Source organism: Fragaria vesca, linkage group LG2, assembly GCF_000184155.1.
Source record: "Fragaria vesca subsp. vesca linkage group LG2, FraVesHawaii_1.0, whole genome shotgun sequence".
Classification (NCBI taxonomy): Eukaryota; Viridiplantae; Streptophyta; class Magnoliopsida; order Rosales; family Rosaceae; genus Fragaria; species Fragaria vesca.
Genome location: NC_020492.1, coordinates 22,577,256 through 22,595,559, shown reverse-complemented (window position 1 = coordinate 22,595,559; position 18,304 = coordinate 22,577,256). Strand labels below are relative to the sequence as shown.

The 18,304-nt window shown below is 39.0% G+C and overlaps 4 protein-coding genes across 4 annotated transcripts in view; 3 read left to right on the top strand and 1 right to left on the bottom strand.

Annotated features, from left to right (window-relative positions):
- Nucleotides 1-18,304, top strand: part of LOC101312889 (group 2 truncated hemoglobin YjbI-like) — a 771,661-nt gene that overhangs the window by 289,594 nt on the left and 463,763 nt on the right. The window lies entirely within an intron of this gene.
- LOC101292970 (glutamate receptor 2.1-like) lies at nt 1,553-5,434 on the top strand. The gene is made up of 6 exons (XM_004292848.1): nt 1,553-1,566; nt 1,671-1,987; nt 2,144-3,471; nt 3,574-3,886; nt 4,471-4,877; nt 5,015-5,434. The coding sequence occupies exons 1-6, from the start codon at nt 1,553-1,555 to the stop codon at nt 5,369-5,371; spliced, it is 2,736 nt and encodes a 911-aa protein (XP_004292896.1). The 3' UTR covers nt 5,372-5,434.
- On the top strand, nt 7,735-10,604 carry LOC101292669 (glutamate receptor 2.2-like). The gene is made up of 4 exons (XM_004292847.1): nt 7,735-7,837; nt 8,065-9,401; nt 9,646-10,033; nt 10,132-10,604. Exons 1-4 carry the CDS (start codon nt 7,735-7,737, stop codon nt 10,602-10,604), a joined length of 2,301 nt encoding a protein of 766 aa, XP_004292895.1.
- LOC101292379 (histidine kinase 5-like) lies at nt 12,928-17,547 on the bottom strand. The gene is made up of 13 exons (XM_004292846.1): nt 17,486-17,547; nt 16,294-17,098; nt 16,145-16,201; nt 15,807-16,034; nt 15,409-15,709; nt 15,161-15,291; nt 15,017-15,066; nt 14,739-14,812; nt 14,475-14,585; nt 14,281-14,384; nt 13,405-14,187; nt 13,146-13,319; nt 12,928-13,065 (listed from the first exon to the last, which is right to left on the bottom strand). Exons 2-13 carry the CDS (start codon nt 17,017-17,019, stop codon nt 12,928-12,930), a joined length of 2,877 nt encoding a protein of 958 aa, XP_004292894.1. The 5' UTR covers nt 17,020-17,098; nt 17,486-17,547.

The window sequence follows — 18,304 nt, the reverse complement described above, 5'->3', positions numbered from 1 at the left end:
TGTATCCATAGAAAGCACTCAGAGCAAATGAACTACTTGAGGGGAATATGTTAAGAGTTGGAATTGTTGTATTCTGTATAAAAGAATTGAATCTACTATACTCCATTATTGAATTTTGAAGAATCAATCTCTAAAAAATACGGTAAACATTTCCCATAAACAGACATAAAACCCGCGCTTTGCTGCGGACTGAGGGAAACCAAATTTGTATTCATTTTATATCAGGTGAAGATATTGGGAAGAGTCGACCACGGTGAAAATTCTTTCTGGCAATAGACAATCAAATAGTATGAAAAAGGACAAAGGAGACTACATTATCTAACATAATAGAAAGCGATATATGGGTGGGTTTATGCATCTATTGTAGATTATAACACTGAGAATGGCCAACTGATATATCAACTTGCAAGTTTATATCAGGTCCAACTACTGTTGCAGGTTAACTCATTTCATTACTGACAGTTAACTCATGAGAGTTTGGAAATCGAAGTACCTGAGAGCCTACCATTTACCAAAAAATTGAATTAGTTTACCAAAATACACTCAGATTCCAATTCTAAAACCTGGAATTCAATACACTTAGTTTACCATACTGCACAAATCAATTATATGATATGGTTGATGAGGAATTTGAGGTTCACCAATTTGAAGCTTGCACAGTTAGCACTCGATTGCTCATATAGGTTTTGCTGGGTTTTATTGAAAATGATATTATTGGAAAAATGGCTAGGTGAAACTAGAAAATTTGCTGGGTGTAAAAAATTTGCTGGGTCTACATTACAATTTATTGGATACATTTAGTAACACCCGTATTTTAGCCATTGCAAAAGGCCCCAACTGTCACCCTCTCAAATGCAGTCAACCGCAAGATGCAGCCTTTACCCTACTACAACTTTCCAAAGCCCGGTCCGACACTTTGGGCCAATAAAGACAAGAGATGAAACAGTACCAGACCAAATATTGGTTCAGGACCACTGTTCAATTTGTTCATTGGGCCTGGCTCACTAATAAAACAGAAGGCCCATAGACATATCATGATAAACTTGCTCTCATTCATAAGCTGCCCCCCATCGGCCATCGAGAGCAAAGTTTTCCTCCCAGCCTCTTCATGAACATATTGAACATTTTGAATGTGTGTTTTGAAAGGATCGGGATAGGATGCCACTAGTTTTTTTTATTAAACTGGAATGAAAATTGGGAATGATTAATAGCACCAAGTTTCGTGATTGTTTTTTTTTCATTTCTTTTACCTATCTTCTGTGTTTAGTAATCGGTGCATACATTATTCTATTTTGTTCAGACTTCACCAATTAAGATGGCGTCTCCTCTCCTCCACCAAACATTTGTAATGAAATAGTCTGCGTCACCGGCTGTTTGTCTGATTCAAAAGAGAAGCATTTAGGTGTAGAGATAAATTTCGTCGAAATGCTTAGAGATATTACGTACAAAATTAGGATGTTATGGAAATATTAATCTATTTAACTTTTTTATTGTTACGAGTGGACAAATTGTCTCGTTCTCTTTGGCTCCATTATACCATCATAATCGAATAATGGTGGGTGACTGGTAATATCCAGGGAGTTCCTTTGAAGTTTCTCTTTCTCTCCGTCAACTGATGATGGATAGATTTTTTAAATCATTTGTTTAAGTTACCTTGTTTGTGTAATTAGTACCGGTTCAGATTACTTCTCCAGTTTTCCGAAGAATTTAAACATGATCCAGAAGAACTACTTCTCCGATCTTAATAAGCTTGCTCTTACTATCTTGTTCTTCTCTGTTTCTTGGTCCTTCACCTCAAGCAACACCACTGTCCCGGTGAACGTGGGGGTTATTTTTGATGACCTTACTTCAGGGTCTGCGAAGACATGGTTGAGTTGCTTCAAAACGGCCGTCTCAGACTTCTATGCTTCTAATCATTACTACAAGACTAGGCTGGTCTTGCACATCAGGGACTCCAAGGGAAGTTTTGTTGGGTCAGCTGCTGCAGGTTCTCGTCTCAAGCTAGCTCTCCTTAATATGTATTTCAACCATACCTATCCTAGTTAATGCATGGCAGATTCTCTAGATAATTAGCATCTGCTGTAACATTCTGATTTAAGGTTTATTGATCAAGATTTTCACTTTCGTGTTCATTGGGATGCAGCTATAGATTTGATACAGAACGAACAAGTGCAAGCCATCTTCGGGCCAACGACATCGGCACAGACAAACTTTGTCATTCATCTTGGAGAGCAAGCTCATGTGCCCATAATATCATTTTCTGCAACAAGTCCTACTCTTACCTCGCTCGGTAGCTCCTACTTTTTCCAATTTGCACAGAACGACTCATCCCAAGTGAAAGCTGTAAGTGATATTGTCAAGGCTTTTGGATGGAGTCAAGTTGTGCCCATCTGCATAGACACTTTGCATGGAAGGGGTGTCCTGCCGTTTTTAGCTGATGCCTTACAAGAGGTTGGTACCGGTATTCCATACCTCAGTTTCATTTCCTCATCTGCCAGTGATGATCAGATCGTGGAAGAGCTTTACAAGTTAATGATGATGCAAACTAGAGTCTTTATTGTTCATATGCCGACTCACCTGTGCTCTAGGTTATTTACCAAAGCAAAAGAGATTGGAATGATGAGTGAGGGCTATGTTTGGTTAACTACTAATGTGATTACAAATCGTATAACTTCAATGAACTCTTCAGTCGTCGATTCCATGAATGGAGTTATAGGTGTGCAAACTTATGTCCCGAGAACAGGAGAGCTCGAAAAATTCAAGCTCCGATGGAGACAGAAGTTCAAGAACGACTATCCAGACATCGTTGATGTTGAATTGGATGTTTACGGATTTTGGGCTTATGATGCTACTTTTTCCATAGCAATGGCAATCGAACAAGTGATTGGGACTACAAGTAGTTTTGGCTTCCAAACGCCAAATGCTTCCAACAAGTCCACGGATATTCTCGGGAGTTTGCCAGTCTCTCCATATGGTCCAAGACTTTTAAAAGCACTATCAACTACTAGATTCCTAGGCCTTGCAGGGGACTTCATCCTCATTGACGGGCAACTTCAATCATCTAATTTTAGGATAATTAATGTCAATGGCGGAGGAGCAAGAACAATTGGATTTTGGACACCAGAAAATGGACTTGTTAGCAAGATGAGTTCCCCAAATTCCACATGCCATCTTGAACCTGTCATATGGCCAGGAGAGTCTCTCTTGGTTCCCAAAGGATGGGAGATTCCCACAAAGGGTAAGAAGTTGAGAATAGGAGTTCCTGTTAGGGATGGTTTTACTGAGCTTGTCAAGGTAACAATAGATACCACCGCATACACAACGGATGTCACTGGCTTCAGTATTGATGTCTTTAAGGCTGTAGTTGGAATGCTGCCATATGCTCTTCCTTATGAATTCATTCCGTTCGCAAAGTCTGATGGCACCAAAGCTGGAAGTTACGATGATCTGTGCTATCAAGTATATCTTGGGGTAAAATTTCTATCGTTACTAGAATTAACTCAGTATGTTATCATATGGCTTACCTATTCCTTGAAACTACAGAAATAATGATGTTAGTTCATATTTTGATAGAACTTTGATGCTGTGGTGGGAGATACAACAATTCGAGCAAACAGGTCACTGTATGTGGACTTTACAATGCCATATGCAGAAGCCGGTGTCGTAATGGTTGTGCCGGTCATAGACACAAACAAAAGAAGTGCATGGGCTTTCTTCATGCCATGGGGTTGGGACCCTTGGCTTGCAACTCTGATTTCCTTGTTGATAGGTTTTGTGGTTTGGGTCGTTCAACATCGAACTAATGAAGATTTCCAAGGCATTACCGCACATCAAGAAGTTGGCAATGTTATATGGTTCGCCTTCTCAACCATGGTTTTTGCTCAACGTAAGTTTTCATGACCTCTCTTTAGTCACTCTAAATTCAAGTTAAAACCTAGGACTAATTTCAGTTTACCCCCTCAATTTTAGGTCGATCATTATGTTAGTCCATTTTCTTTCAATTTCGTCAAAACACCCCTCGATTTACAATTTTCATCAGCCGTGTCAAAACATCCGTTTTTCATCTCATTCCCTCGTCATGTGATGAAGCGACATTAAAAAGAAAACCAAATTTAAAGTCGTACGTTGAGCCCACATAAAAAAGGCAAAAAAGGCAAAATAGACAAATTGCATTCAATCCCACCAAAATTATTAAGGTTAGAGGGTTGTGATGGGAATAGATATGTGTATCGATATGGGGGGAAAATGGTCAGAAAAGTTATTTTCAAAATTTAACTTTTTTCTTAATGCCACGTCATCACTTGACGGAGGAATTAGATGGAGAACGGAGGTTTGGAATTAGATGAAAATTGGGAGTCGATGAGTGTTTTTGATGATCAACCTAAAGTTGATGGGAGTAAATTGAAATTAGTTCTAAAACCTATATATTAAGCTCGTCAATAACAATTTTTTCTGAACTATACAATGCAGGAGAGAGAGTGGATACCAACTTGGCTAGATTTGTTATGATAATATGGCTATTTGTCGTGCTAGTACTAACGATTAGTTACCAAGCAAGTCTAACCTCGATATATACGGTTGAAAAACTCGAGCCAACTGTTACCGATATCAAGGATCTATTGAGGAAGGGGGAAAACATTGGCTACATACCAACTGCATATACTTACGAGATGTTGAGGCAAGTAGGTTTTGAAGATTCCAAGCTCATGGCTTTGGGAACTATGGAAGCCATTGATGAAGCTTTTTCAAGAGGGAGTGAAAACAGTGGCATTGCTGCTTTTGTTGATGAAGTTCCCTACACGAAGCTTTTCATTGCAAGACATTGCTACAAATATACCATGATTGGACCTATCTTTGAATCGGATGGCCATGGCTTTGTAAGATCTCTCACTACCTTCTTTACCACAAAAAAGTCTCGTCTTTATCGTGTGATGAGCAATAGGTTTCCGAGTGTAACTAATGGTTCACAAAATAAAAAATACTGACTAATTGATTTGTTGAGGTGACCTTGCAGGTATTTCCGAAAGGTTCTCCTCTTCTATCCGATGTTTCACAGGCAGTTCTAGAGGTGAGGGGACTAGAAAAGATATTGAACCTCGAAGATAAATGGTTCAAGAAAGACAGCAATTGTCGAGACTTCACTAACCTAAGAGTTTCTTTCATATATCGTCAAATATATCTCCTATTAGCCACTTGCGTCATCTCACTAGTCGCTGGAGTACTCTTGTTATATTACAAGTACTGGAGAAAGGATCTGGAAAAAACTGATGGTCCAGGATGTCCAGCACTCGACTGGAGTCCGAAACTCATATTTACGGAGAATTCCGCATCTAGTGATCCGGTAGGGCTACAAGCACTCCCAACTGATTGAGTACTGCCACCAATGTCTAGAAAGACGAAAATGAAAGACGAATATGGACCCGCATTCTGCATAAATATTATAATAATATGTTGCATTTATAAATAGTATGAATAATACTTAGAGAAACTTGTCCAAAAACTATATACTTGGAGAAGGGTTATTTGCATTTTTTTTTTTTTGCCATCTTTTCTCTAATTTTCACAATAACACGTTTGGTTCTCTCCTCCTCTGTCACCTCCTTCATGTTCTCTCCAACTGCAAAGTCGATATGCAGTCCTTTTATATCGTGGATAATTCAAGTAATAACTTTAAGGCCTTCCTAAGTATATATTACGAGCTTTGGCTTCGGCCATTCCCAAAACCTAGCCTTCTAAACACCAAAAACCCAAAAGCTGCCGCAATAACCACCAAATTCTAAACCTCTTCCTCTAAAATCAATCAAGTGGTGACCTCCTTCTCGTTCTCGAAAAGTCAAATGCACTCTCCTTCAAGGCGTCGTCAGTCATCTACGACGCCACCAAGTCGTTCGCAACCTCTCACGCTTTTGCAAGTTCGAAGGTTGTGAATATATTTACTAGCATCTCGTGTGCGCAACACATGAAAAAGCTTTGTAATTGAATTTGGTGCCCCGAATCCAGATCCAAGAATGGCCGAAGCCAAAGCCAAACAAAGAAGAGCAGAAGCCAAGTTTTGTGAAGGTGCCTAAACGTTCTAGCCCTAATTTCATGGGCAAAGAGGCGTTTTAATTCTCCTTTTGTTCTCATAAACTTGCCTATGATTTATGTTTTCTCTGAACCTATGATTTGGGTGGTCTTGGGATTATTATTAAATTAGTAAATAAATTGGGAGGTGTTTTGACTTTGGGGAGCACGAAGGCTCCAGGAGTACAAGGTTGGATTTGGATTTTTAGAAGTGTTTGTAGGTGTTTTTATAAAGAAGGGTTGTCCATTTTCAAGGAAGATTATGCCGAATTTTCGGTAAATTTTCCTTGGAGGTAATCCCCGCAAGATTTACTTCGGGTTTCATGATGAAATTCGGGGAGGGTCCTGACACCCGAAGTTTCTTCAGTGTGCCATTCCTTTTCTAATTGATCCTCATTGTAAATCAAATCGCTTGTTAGATAGATCTGCATAATTTCAGAGGTCTACTTAGCATAAAAGAGGAACAATGGATGCTCCTATTGGATAGAAAATCATAACATGGGTTTGTGGTTTTTATTTTTCATGTTTTGATACCTTTTGCTGCGGACACGTAGATTGATAAGAATGATGAAGGTATCTGGGAGAGAGGAGAATGAAGGCTAGTGTAAGGAAGAAGAAGATAAAGCCAAATCCGAACATATTACCGAACGCATTCTCAAGTTATAAAAATGCCTAATATGATTCATCATTTTTGTTTTGTAAAACATTACCGAACAAGCCCTTAAGTTTTCTAGATAGTTTTGCATGGTTCAAATCTTTTCGTTGCCCACAATGGCGGATCGTGTTCATGTTGTACTCATACTTTCAGGTTTTAATAGATTGACGTCATTTGATAAAAATCTGTCTTTTTATGAGATCATTGACCAAATAAAGAATACAAATGTGTAAATTACAATTTAAGTAGTGTAAATTTCGTTTCACCTTTTCAATTTAGCCTTGTCATCTAGACATTGTGTTGTTTTGGCTTTGGCATCGACTCTGCGGCACCATTACATTTAGGATCATCCTATCACATTCAACAAGAGGATTCTTAGCTTTTGATGGCGAAGATAATCTTGTCTCAAACGCCACAAGAGAAGGACAATTAAACTCTTTTAAGCAAGTCTGAGCAAAATTTCCTCGAAATGCTTGAGACGATATCTACAACAAGATTAGAACCAGCAGCAACGATCAACAAAATAAAAAATGAGAATGATTTGACAAATTTTGTCTCTATGCATCATCGATGCTATCAGCAATAACCCAACTACCCAAGTGCCATGAGGTTCAATCTTCGTAGTACCTCAGAAATTTCTTCAAAATTTCTCTTTTTTAACAATTAGCACTAATCAATATAATTCTTATTTGCTTATGACGTTTAGTGGGAAGTAATTTATTGGATTAGAACGGGTAGACCGGCTTTCAGAAGTTCAAAACATTCTCATGTAACCAAAAACCTAGAACAGGTAGACCGACTTTCAGAAGTTCAAAACATTCTCATGTAACCAAGAACCTATTTCAAATATGAAAAGGAAAAAGTACCCAATGTTTTCTCTTTTGATCTTTTTCTTCTCTGTTTGTTCTTGGTATGGCAATGCCACCCCACGAAGCAAGACCTACCAGGTGAATATTGGCGTTCTACTTGATGACCTTAACTCACGGGAGGCTAAAATTTGGAAGAGTTGCCTTGAAATGGCCCTCTCAGACTTCTACGTTTCTAATTCTCACTACAAGAGTAAGCTGGTCTTGAACACTCGAGATTCAAAGAATACTGTGGTTGGGGCAGCTGCTGCAGGTGAGCTTTATGGTGGTAATCGTAGCTGGTTAAACGTACTGTGGCAAATTAACTTATGTTAGTATAATCCATTCTAGGCTTTTCACTTTTTCACTGAATTACCATTTGCTTGTCGATATAATGGAATAAATGGATCGGATTGAATAACATTAGTCCTCATTGTAGTCTTCATATATAGATGTCACATTTATTTCATGTTAATGATCATAATTCTCTTTTTCATTGAGACATAGCTGTTGATCTGATCAAGAAATCACAAGTGCAAGCTATCCTCGGGCCTGTGACATCGAAGCAAACTAACTTTATTATTAATCTTGGAGATGAAGCTCGTGTGGCCATAATATCATTTTCTGCCACAAGCCCTGCTCTCATTTCTCGCGGGAGTTCTTACTTTTTCCAATTTTCAGAAAATGACTCCTGCCAAGTGAGAGCAATAAGTGCTCTTGTTAAAGAGTTTGGATGGAGACGAGTGGTGCCCATTCTGGTAGACAATGAGTTTGCGGAGGGAGTCATGTCGTCTCTAGCTGATGCCCTGCAAAAAATTGATGCTGGAATTCCCCACCGGAGCTTCATCAGAGCATCAGCCACCGATGATCAAATTGTCGAAGAGTTGAACAAGTTAATGATGATGGAAACCAGAGTCTTTATTGTTCACATGACAACTGACCTATCATCTAGAATATTTGCCAAGGCAAAGGAGCTTGGAATGATGAGTGAAGGTTATGTCTGGATCAGCACTACTGAGACACTTAATAGTCTTAAGACTCTGAGCTCTTCGGTCATCCATTCCATGCAAGGTGTATTGGGAGTACAAAGTTACATTCCAAGAACAATAAAGCTTGAAGAACTCGAGCTAAGGTGGAAATTACTATTCCAACGAGACAATCCTACCGTCATTGATGCTCAGTTAGATGTTTTTGCACTCTGGCTATATGATGCTGCTCAAGCACTCGCAATGGCAGTCGAAAAGGTGGGGAGTCCAACTACTATAGGCTTCCGGAGGTCGAATGCTTCGTTACATTCGACAGAGCTCGAAACTTTGGGGGTCTCTGAATATGGTCCAAAACTATGTAAAGCGCTATCAATGACTGGATTTGAAGGCATTTTTGGAAATTTCAGCCTTGTTGACAGACAACTTCAGTCATCTACTTTCGAGTTGGTTAATGTAAACGGGGGTGGAGCCACAACAATTGGATTCTGGACTACGCAAGATGGGATAGTGAGAAAGTTGGGGTCATTACCAAATCCAAGTTCCAAGTGGAATCTAGGACCTATCATATGGACGGGCGAGTCTCTATCTGTCCCCAAGGGATGGGAGCTCCCTACGAACGGGAAGAAGATGCGCATAGGTGTTCCAGTCAAGGTTGATTTTACCGAGCTGGTTAAGGTTAGTATTGATCCAAAAACTGGCACTACGGAGGTCACAGGTTTCATTATTGACATTTTTAAGGCAGTAGTAGAAGGACTACCTTATGCTCTCCCATATGAGCTCATTCCCTTTGCAAAACCTGATGGCACCAGCGCTGGCACTGAAACTGAATTGTGCTATCAAGTTTATATGGGGGTAAAATTCTTAGTTACCCTTTGTTTTTCCATATAGTAAGGCTCATCATCTGGATTAGTGCACATGCCTATTTTATTATCAAGAATGAAATCAAACTATTAAAAGAGACATGTGTCATTAATACAAATGGTGAGCATTGAGATGGACAAGTAAAAGGTAGTCGGCAATTTCCTATCTTTTGGTTGTGTTATGTTATATTCGTGATGATTTTCATCTGAGATAACAATGTGTGTGTATTTTGCAGAATTACGATGCTGTTGTGGGAGATATAATTATTAATGCAATGACGTCACGGTACGCTGACTTTTCAATGCCGTTCGCAGATGCCAATTTGGGCATGGTTCTGCCCGCCATAGACATGAAGAGGAAAAGTGCAGCGTGGACTTTCCTCAAGCCCTGGAGATGGGATCTTTGGCTTGGAACATCTTGTTTCTGCCTCTTTATAGGTTTTGTGGTTTGGCTTCTTCAACCTCCGCCTGATCAACCTCCGCCTGATCAACCTCCCCCTGATCAACCTCCTCCTGATCAACCTCCGCCTGATCAACCTCCAGATCCAAATAATGACCATCATGTCTTATATCAAATTGGCACCTTTGTCTTGCTCTGCTTCCCAATCGTATATTTGACTAACCGTAATTGTTCTATCACTCTAGTTTCAATAATTTTCCAAGGATATATATGATTTCTTAATTGACCAAAGTAACATACAAATTTTATGTCTACTGCACAGCGGGGAGAGTACGTGGCAACTTGTCTAAGTTTGTATTGATCATGTGGATAGTTCTTCTGGGAATATTGACACCAAGTTATTTAGCCGATTTAGGAACAGAATATACAAAGCTAAATGTCAAGCCTGTGGTTACTGATATCAATCATCTATTGAAGAAGGGTGAAAACGTTGGCTACATAGCAGGTGCTTATACTTTGGACCTCTTAAGAAGGGCAGGCTTTGACCGCTCCAAGCTGAAGGGTTTTGAAACCATGGAAGAAATTGACCAAGCTCTTTCAAAGGGAAGTGCAAAAGGTGGGATCGGTGCTTTTGTTGGCGGCAACTCCCACATGAACCTTTTTGTTCAAAAATATTGCGGCAAATATATCATCGTTGCTAACGTCATAAAAACGCTGGGCTACGGATTGGTAAGATCTCTAATTCCCTTCTATGTATATGCATGTCTATCTATGTTTTGGATAAATACTGGTTGACGTACTCCAGCAAGTGATTTCATGATCTTCATATCTCGAATTTAAGGTTTGCTTTAAAAAACAGTTTGGGATCGGCCAATCAAAATCTTTCTATCATTTCTCCAAGGATGTGAAATTTGCACTCCATGTTTTACAATCCACACTCTTTCAATTTCTAGGGAATTCATTTTTTTTCTTTTTTCTTCTTTGTATTGAAATTTTTCTCAAACACAAACTTTAGGTATTTAGGGGACCATTCATTAGTATATAAGAGAGATTTTCTTATTGGTTTCTGATTTTATTTTGATTAATTTGATGATAATGCAATTCTGCAGGTGCTAAAAAAACGTAACCCAATTTTATCAGATATTTCGCAAGCAATTCTAAACTTGAGGGGAGGAGAAAAGATGATCAGCATTAGCAACAAATGGTTCAAAAAAGAAGGCAATTGTCAAAAGTTAGTTCCCTCAAACAGACTTGGCATTGACAGCTTCTGGGAGCTCTTCTTGACAGTATTTATCTGTTCAATAGTTGCTATAATATATGAGCTAAATGGCTTAACTCACTTAAAAACTCTTTGGAGTAAAATTACGAGCATGTTAAACAACATTACAACTTTAACAGACTCTCTATTTTAGTCTTTAGCTATTTTAGAAAGCGTGTTTAGTTTTTTTTTAATATTTTTGGAGCTTCAGCAAACTAGCCAAAGTTTAGCTATTATAATTTTTAGCTATCTCGCTAGCTAAATATAGCTAGCGAGATGACTCAGATGAGACTAGCTATAATTTAATACATTCCTTGTAAAATATTCCTTGTAAGATATTTTACGTGATATATAAATATATTTAAACTATTTAATCTTTATTTGAAAAATAATGTTGATGTGATACTAGCTAAAATAGAGAGCATTGATGCAGTCGCATTTCTAAAGTGGCCAGCCAAAATGACATTTTAGCTAATTTGACTAAAATTTAACTTAAAAATTGCTAGCATTGCTAAAGAAGTTTTAAGATGGTGGTGAAATTTAACACAGAGAAATAAAATTTATTTATTTATTTATTCTTGAAATGATTTAATTGTTTTATCTGCTTATTTGAACTGCCCGCCATTATATGCACTACAATGGGAGCCAATCATACAACCAAACTTTGCAACTTACAAATCAAAGCCTCTCCAGAGCACCTACCTACAAAAAGATTCTCCGGTGTCTTTTGTAACCAAAGACCAATCCGTTAGTAAAAATCAAGTCCAATCTGTCGGCAACCTCTACTCATAAAGTCTGACATGTCAGCAAATTCCAGCCAAACCATTGTTGGGTGTAAAAACCTAGCATATATCCTATTGGCAAATATCATATCCTGACATTTGTTAGCTCTGCTTGACCTTATCGGCTCAAGTATGATCCATCTGTTCATGTGAGCAGAGAAAAATCCTGATGATTTTTTTGGGTCTGAAAAAAAAACCTTGCAGTAGGTTTGATCACGCCTGCTCTCAATTGCTTAAGGAAGAAGTTAAGAAGCGCGAATAGGATAAAAAGATCAAGTTGTACCTAACTCAGAGGTATTGGCACGCCACATAAGCCAATTGTTCAAAGAAATCCAATTTTGCCCCGAACAGATTTTTGACGTTGATGAAAGAAAGAAAGAAATCAAGGGGAAAAACTGGAAAAAGAAAAAAATTATAAAAAAGAAGAAGAACAGAAGTAGACAAATATTGTGAGAGAGGATAAAGAAAAAGAAGCAATGTCAAACTTGAGAAATATATTCGGAAAGTAGTTGAGAGTTGAGACCAAAACTCTTGCCCTTCACGGCGCATAAAATTCAAAGGCAAAGGCAAGGTAGGATCTCGTATAGGAGGCAAAACCTCTCCTTTTGCCCCTGCCATTTGAGACAGCGGTGCATTTAGTCTTATGACATTGGGGGTGTGTGCCCTAAACCAATCGAATATTGGACCAGAGTAAAAGATGTGGATCGACCCATTGGGTACATTGGGCTAGTTCAGATTGTCATAAAAGACTATTGCAGTATTCACGATAAAGGCCCACATCTATCCCCTTCACAGATAAGTAAAATGATCGCAATTAGTCTCCGGAAATCCAACACGCGGCTGCCGCTGGAATGCAGGACAAGTACGGCGTCTCCACCACAGATAAGTAACCCACCCAACACCACGACGTTTAGACTGTTTATTTCAGATGATGATTTGATCTAGAATTAGGCAAAAAGGATTTGCTTGTGTATGTACAATTCATAAGCAGAAGCTTAATGTTAGAGAAGAATATGATACATGGATTACAAAACTTTCCTAGCACGCTGTCGTATTTGTACAGAAGAAAGAGGAAGATTTACACTAGGTTGCAATCTGGGAGATATTGTTCAAGCCTCTCTTTCAGTTTTTGACACGTTACTGGTTTGGGCACAAACGAGTCCATCCCATTTGCAAAACACTCCTCTGCGCTCTCTGAAAATGCATTTGCTGTCATCTGCAACCAAAAAAGTCAGATTAGAAACAAGAAAATTGGATATAGAGAATAGATTTACAGTTGAGATTGTAAATGCGCACCGCAATGATTGGGATTCGCTTTCCACAAGGTCCATGGCCGTTTTGTAGTGTATTTGAACAAGGCACAGATTGCTCAATTCCAGCTTTCTCTGCAGCTTCCCAGTTGCCAGTTTCTTCGAAAGAGCGTATTATTCTTGTAGCTTGTAGACCGTCCATAACTGGCATATGAACATCCTGCAAAATTCAGAACAACCATGAATACCAAGACTAGGATTTCTTGTGTTTGGAGAAACCAACAGGTTATGTGGAAATTGCATACCATAAGAATGAGATCATATCTATAGCGCTGAACTGCGCGGACAGCTTCAGCTCCGTTGTTCACAACCTCTATGCTTTGGCCTAACTGCTTCATCATCGACTGTGCCACCATGATGTTGATCTTGTTATCTTCAACAAGAAGGATCTTAGGTTTTGAGGTTGATTTAGGTATCTTCGAACTGTTGCCAGAGCTACATTCGGAGTCTGCATCTGGTTTCTCTTGTCTCTTACACGTTCCTTGTGGTTCTCTTGTCTTTGCTACAACACCATTGTGTCTACTTGCCTCTATATGTTGATTTGAATCTGATGAAGAATTTTGAGATTGACTGTTTGAGTCATCTTGACCTTTTCTGTCTCTACCAGCTGGAGTTTTGCATTTAGAATTTGAGGTGTGACTCACTGAACTCTCTGGTTCTGATAATGTCTCAGCGACATCATCAACTGTTGAACAGCAATTTTCAACTGAAGCTGTCTCCTCTGGCCTGATGTTATTATATGGAAACGAGTATGCATTTTGTGACAATCCATTGAGCTTATGTGGTAGCAGTTTTTGAGTCCTGCTGGTGCTATTAGAAGAGAACAGAGAACCCAAAGTGCGTGGTTGGAACTGGAAGTAGCTCTCAGCTACTTCATCATCAGTTACAGCATCATCCATATCCGTTAACTCATCAGGATCATCAGAATTTTCAGACGATGTTGAAACCTTGTAAGGTAATACGAATGTGAATGTTGAGCCACAGTTTACTCGGCTAGACACGGTGAGTTGTCCCCCCATTAGTTCAACCTACACCCAACACATTCGAACTGTCAGCTTCCATAACATTACTGGTTGCATTGTGTGTGACAAATGTTGTGCATTTTTGAAAGAAAAGTTTACCAATTGTTTGCATATTGCTAGTCCTAATCCTGTCCCGCCATATTTTCGAGCATGATCAGCACTCACTTGCATGTATCTTTTAAAAAGGGTCGGCAAAGCATTTTCTGATAGATGAAAATCAAAAGATTAATCAGTAAAATTCAAAAATATGACCATTATTCATTAAACTGAAGTTGATGGACCTTGAAGTTTACCTGGTATTCCAATTCCTGTGTCATACACATCACATCGTAACCACACTGTTTTTGTTTCAGATGAATGAGGTTCCCCTTCTTTATCTCCATTCATTGAGGCCTCGCTCTTAACTGGTGTGCTAGGTTCATCATGAATACAACCATTTGTGTAAGGTTCGTTCCCACAAAAGACTTCTCCATTACAACTATTTCGTGATGCTGATTTCTCTTCATTCAATCCATTCACTGAAACCGTTGGTCGAACTGCATCCGGCGTCTGCAGACATCCAGAAGTTGGATCCTCTACCATGTAAAGTTTAATCCCAACTTTTCCTTCATGAGTAAACTTGATTGCATTACTGCGAAATGAACAAAATCTCAGAAATCTTTGCCAAATGCTCTCTTGATTTACATGTCATATAATGTTCCTTAGTTCCTTGAGCAGCATATTCCATTTTCTTGTTAGTAGTATTTTTTAAATCTACAAAACCTATGGTAAATTCAGATCCACAGCATAACTAAGCTAAACCTTGACTAGAATACGAAACTTAAGAAATGCATACCTGATCAAGTTGGTTAGGATTTGACGAATCCTTAAAACATCTCCAATGACCTGAAATTGGTACATAGAAATCATAAAACTGTCACATATAGATGGCATAGATGCTAGGCTTTACTTGCTGTCAGCTATGTGCAGAAATGTTTACCTCCACAGGAACTTCCTCCATAATATGTCCTTCCAAGGTCAAAACTTTCTGTAATGATGCTGCCGCAGTCTGTAGTACATGCTTAACCACCTGTCTTGGCCGGAACTTTGTAGCCTCCAACTTCATCACTCCTACACCAAGAAAAGAACTAGTATCAGCTAAATACTCAACCACAACAAAACCATACTCATATGGACTATAGATCAGTTTCAACTTTCAAATGAAGAGGAAGAACCGAAGAACTATACCTGACTCAACCTTGGAAAGGTCAAGGATGTCATTTATCAGTTGGAGGACCAAATCTCCTGAAGATAACATGACTTCTAACAGCTGCCGTTGCTCGCGGTCAAGTTTCGTGGTGGTAAGAATCTCGGCCATGCTGACAACCCCAGAAAGAGGAGACCGTATCTCATGAGACATTGTTGCCAGCATCTGTTTTGCTCGCATTGTCTCCTCCGTTATGTGAATTGTCTTGTTTAGCTCTGTTTCCTTGGCCTTTTGGACAGCTATTTCCTCACGAAGCTTTGCCATCTTCTCTCTTTTCCTCACCTATATATTATGCCAGAATTGTAACACAAAGAAATAGCCATCAGTTATCAGCAGAAAAGTCTTGAAACGATTGTCTATGAAACAGAAGTATCATTACCTGATCAGACACCTCCATCCCCATATAATTTATACCAATTGTCTCCCCTGCCTTGTTGAAAACAGGTTCCACATATATCAGAAACGTCTTTGAACCAAATAATTCAGTCTCAAATGTAATCTCCCTTTTCGCCGGTATCCCTTTTTCCAGAACCTCTCTCTTGAAGTCTTGAGATTCCTTAACTCCAGCCCCAGTGAAAATCTCAACATCTGTTTTCCCTATAATATCCTGGTAAAAGAAAGCAAGAACTTTAACATTGTCTTGTATCACACTTAGCATTATGTAAGGTAGAAATCTTATTACTCCTTTGAATGAGAACTTCAGTGAAAGTTAATTACTTGCTCTCCCAGACTTGGGAAGTGATTGTAGATAAAGCGATACCGCAATTCTTTATCCTGAAACACAAAGTTACCAGAGATGTCAAATCTCTTGAAGGTGAACTTGGTGCAAAAAATATGGGAGTAATTAATTACAGTATTCAAGTTACCTGATGACCAATAACAACAGGTGCATTTTGAAGTACAAAATGCAAGAAATTATCTGCTCTTTTCAGAATCTCAGACAATTCTTCAACCGGCGATGACTGTCTTTCAATACTCTTAATGCTTTCCTGCAATTGTTCGACCAGAATCTGCTCTCTCACAACACTTGCCTCCAACAACTTCTCCAAATTCATAGCCCTTTGTTTCCAGTACACAACACTGTCGTACTCGGCTTCTGTCTCGACTCTCTTACTCTCCACAACAACATCAAGCTTCTTTAGAGGAACATCTGGCGCCCATAACTGATACACTTCGTCCAAAATGGAAATGGGGCGTTTGTCACCGCCGTAGTTCTCTGACTCGAAACGGTGCTCTTCCAATATCTCTAATTTCTTGAGCTCAACTTCCTGTTTTTGCTTGCTGAGTATGTCAAGTTCTTCTTGCAGAAGGCGCACGACATTCGCCTGCTTGTATTCCCAGTGCTTTACAAGGTTTGCCAATTGGGAAGAGCCTGTATCTGTGTTCTTGGTTAGCTCAAAGAGCCGCTTGAAATCCACGTTAGTCGGTTTCTCTTTCAATGTTACCTCCTCCAACATGTCTTGATCTTGTCCTGGCTTTTCGATGTTGAATTGCTTATCGGAATCTATATCCTCAGGCCACATAGAAGGCAGAACTTCCTCCATCTCCATTGCCATTTCTTCAATATTAACGATCTCCATTTCACAAACCATCGAATTCGGCTCGAATTCACATCCAATTTAGGTGTCTCCTAAGCATATCAAAACCAAACTGCTACTTCTTCAGTAGTCTCTGCACATCACAGAATCAAAATTTAACAACCAAACAGAAGAATAAGCATACTTTACTAAATTAATTAGATTCCAAAAAGTAATTGAACCCTGTCATCTGCATATTGGTTGGATTAATTTAGTTTATTAGCATGAAAACGAAAGTGTCAAAATCAAGAAAAGGTTGAACAGTTGAAATCTTTTGAGTTCCAACATTGACAAAAGTACTAAACCCAGCCAAGATCAACACAAAGTGTCTTAATTGCTTCAAATTTAGAATCAAAGGCGAGGCGAAAACATGAACGTGGCGAAATGATGACAAGATCCATGAAGAGAAAGTCAAATACGACTTGATTGGCAAGCTTAATAAATCCTTAGAATCACAGGAGTAATGAAAATAATTACTAACCTTTTGTGGGAAAATTGGAAGGAACCCTTTGCTTGGTGAAGGAACCAAAGCAGACCCTTTGAAGAAGAAGCAACAGAAGAGAGTCTGGGATGGCCAAAAAGGCTATGAATGCAGATCTGAGAGGAATCTAACATTAACTGCTTGATTAGTCAAAAGCCTAGCTTCAGTAGTAGTACTGGTATTGAAACAGATAGAGAGAGGAAAAGCATGTGAGGAAAAGAGAAACTAAAAACAAATGAGGGAGAGGAAGAGAGAAAACCAAGAAGCCATGTGCATCTGGAGGTCAAAAATATTAGAGAATTATTGGGATATGCCAGTTTTTTAATGGAATCTGGGGAGGAAAAACTTGCTATTTAATTCACTGTGTTTCTGTGTTTTTGGGTTTTTGAAGTGACCACATTCAGAGCTCCTCCTCTTCTGCAAATCCAAAACCTCAGAATCACAGTCAGCTATGGCTATTGGCTTTGTGGTCTTGGAATGAAATTCTTCTCTCTAAAAATAAGAAGAAGAGGCAGTTGAAGACTTTGAGAAAGAGAGAGAGAGAGAGAGTAGGTTCTTAGGGGAGTCGGAGTTTTTAAATGGGTTTGTTGTTCCCCGCCTTTTTCCCAGGTGGTGATGTTTGTATGACGGCACGTGAGGAGCACGCGCGTTGCTATGAAAGGGGAGGGAAAAGGGGGTTTGAGGAATCTTCTTATTTACAAAGCAAAGCTTTAGGCCTTAATAATCGAATTTCAGAACAATTTTAAGAGACTCAATTTCATTCCTTTTGCAAAATTAGACTTTTAGATTTGTAAGGGCTTTGAAAAGAAAATATTCCTT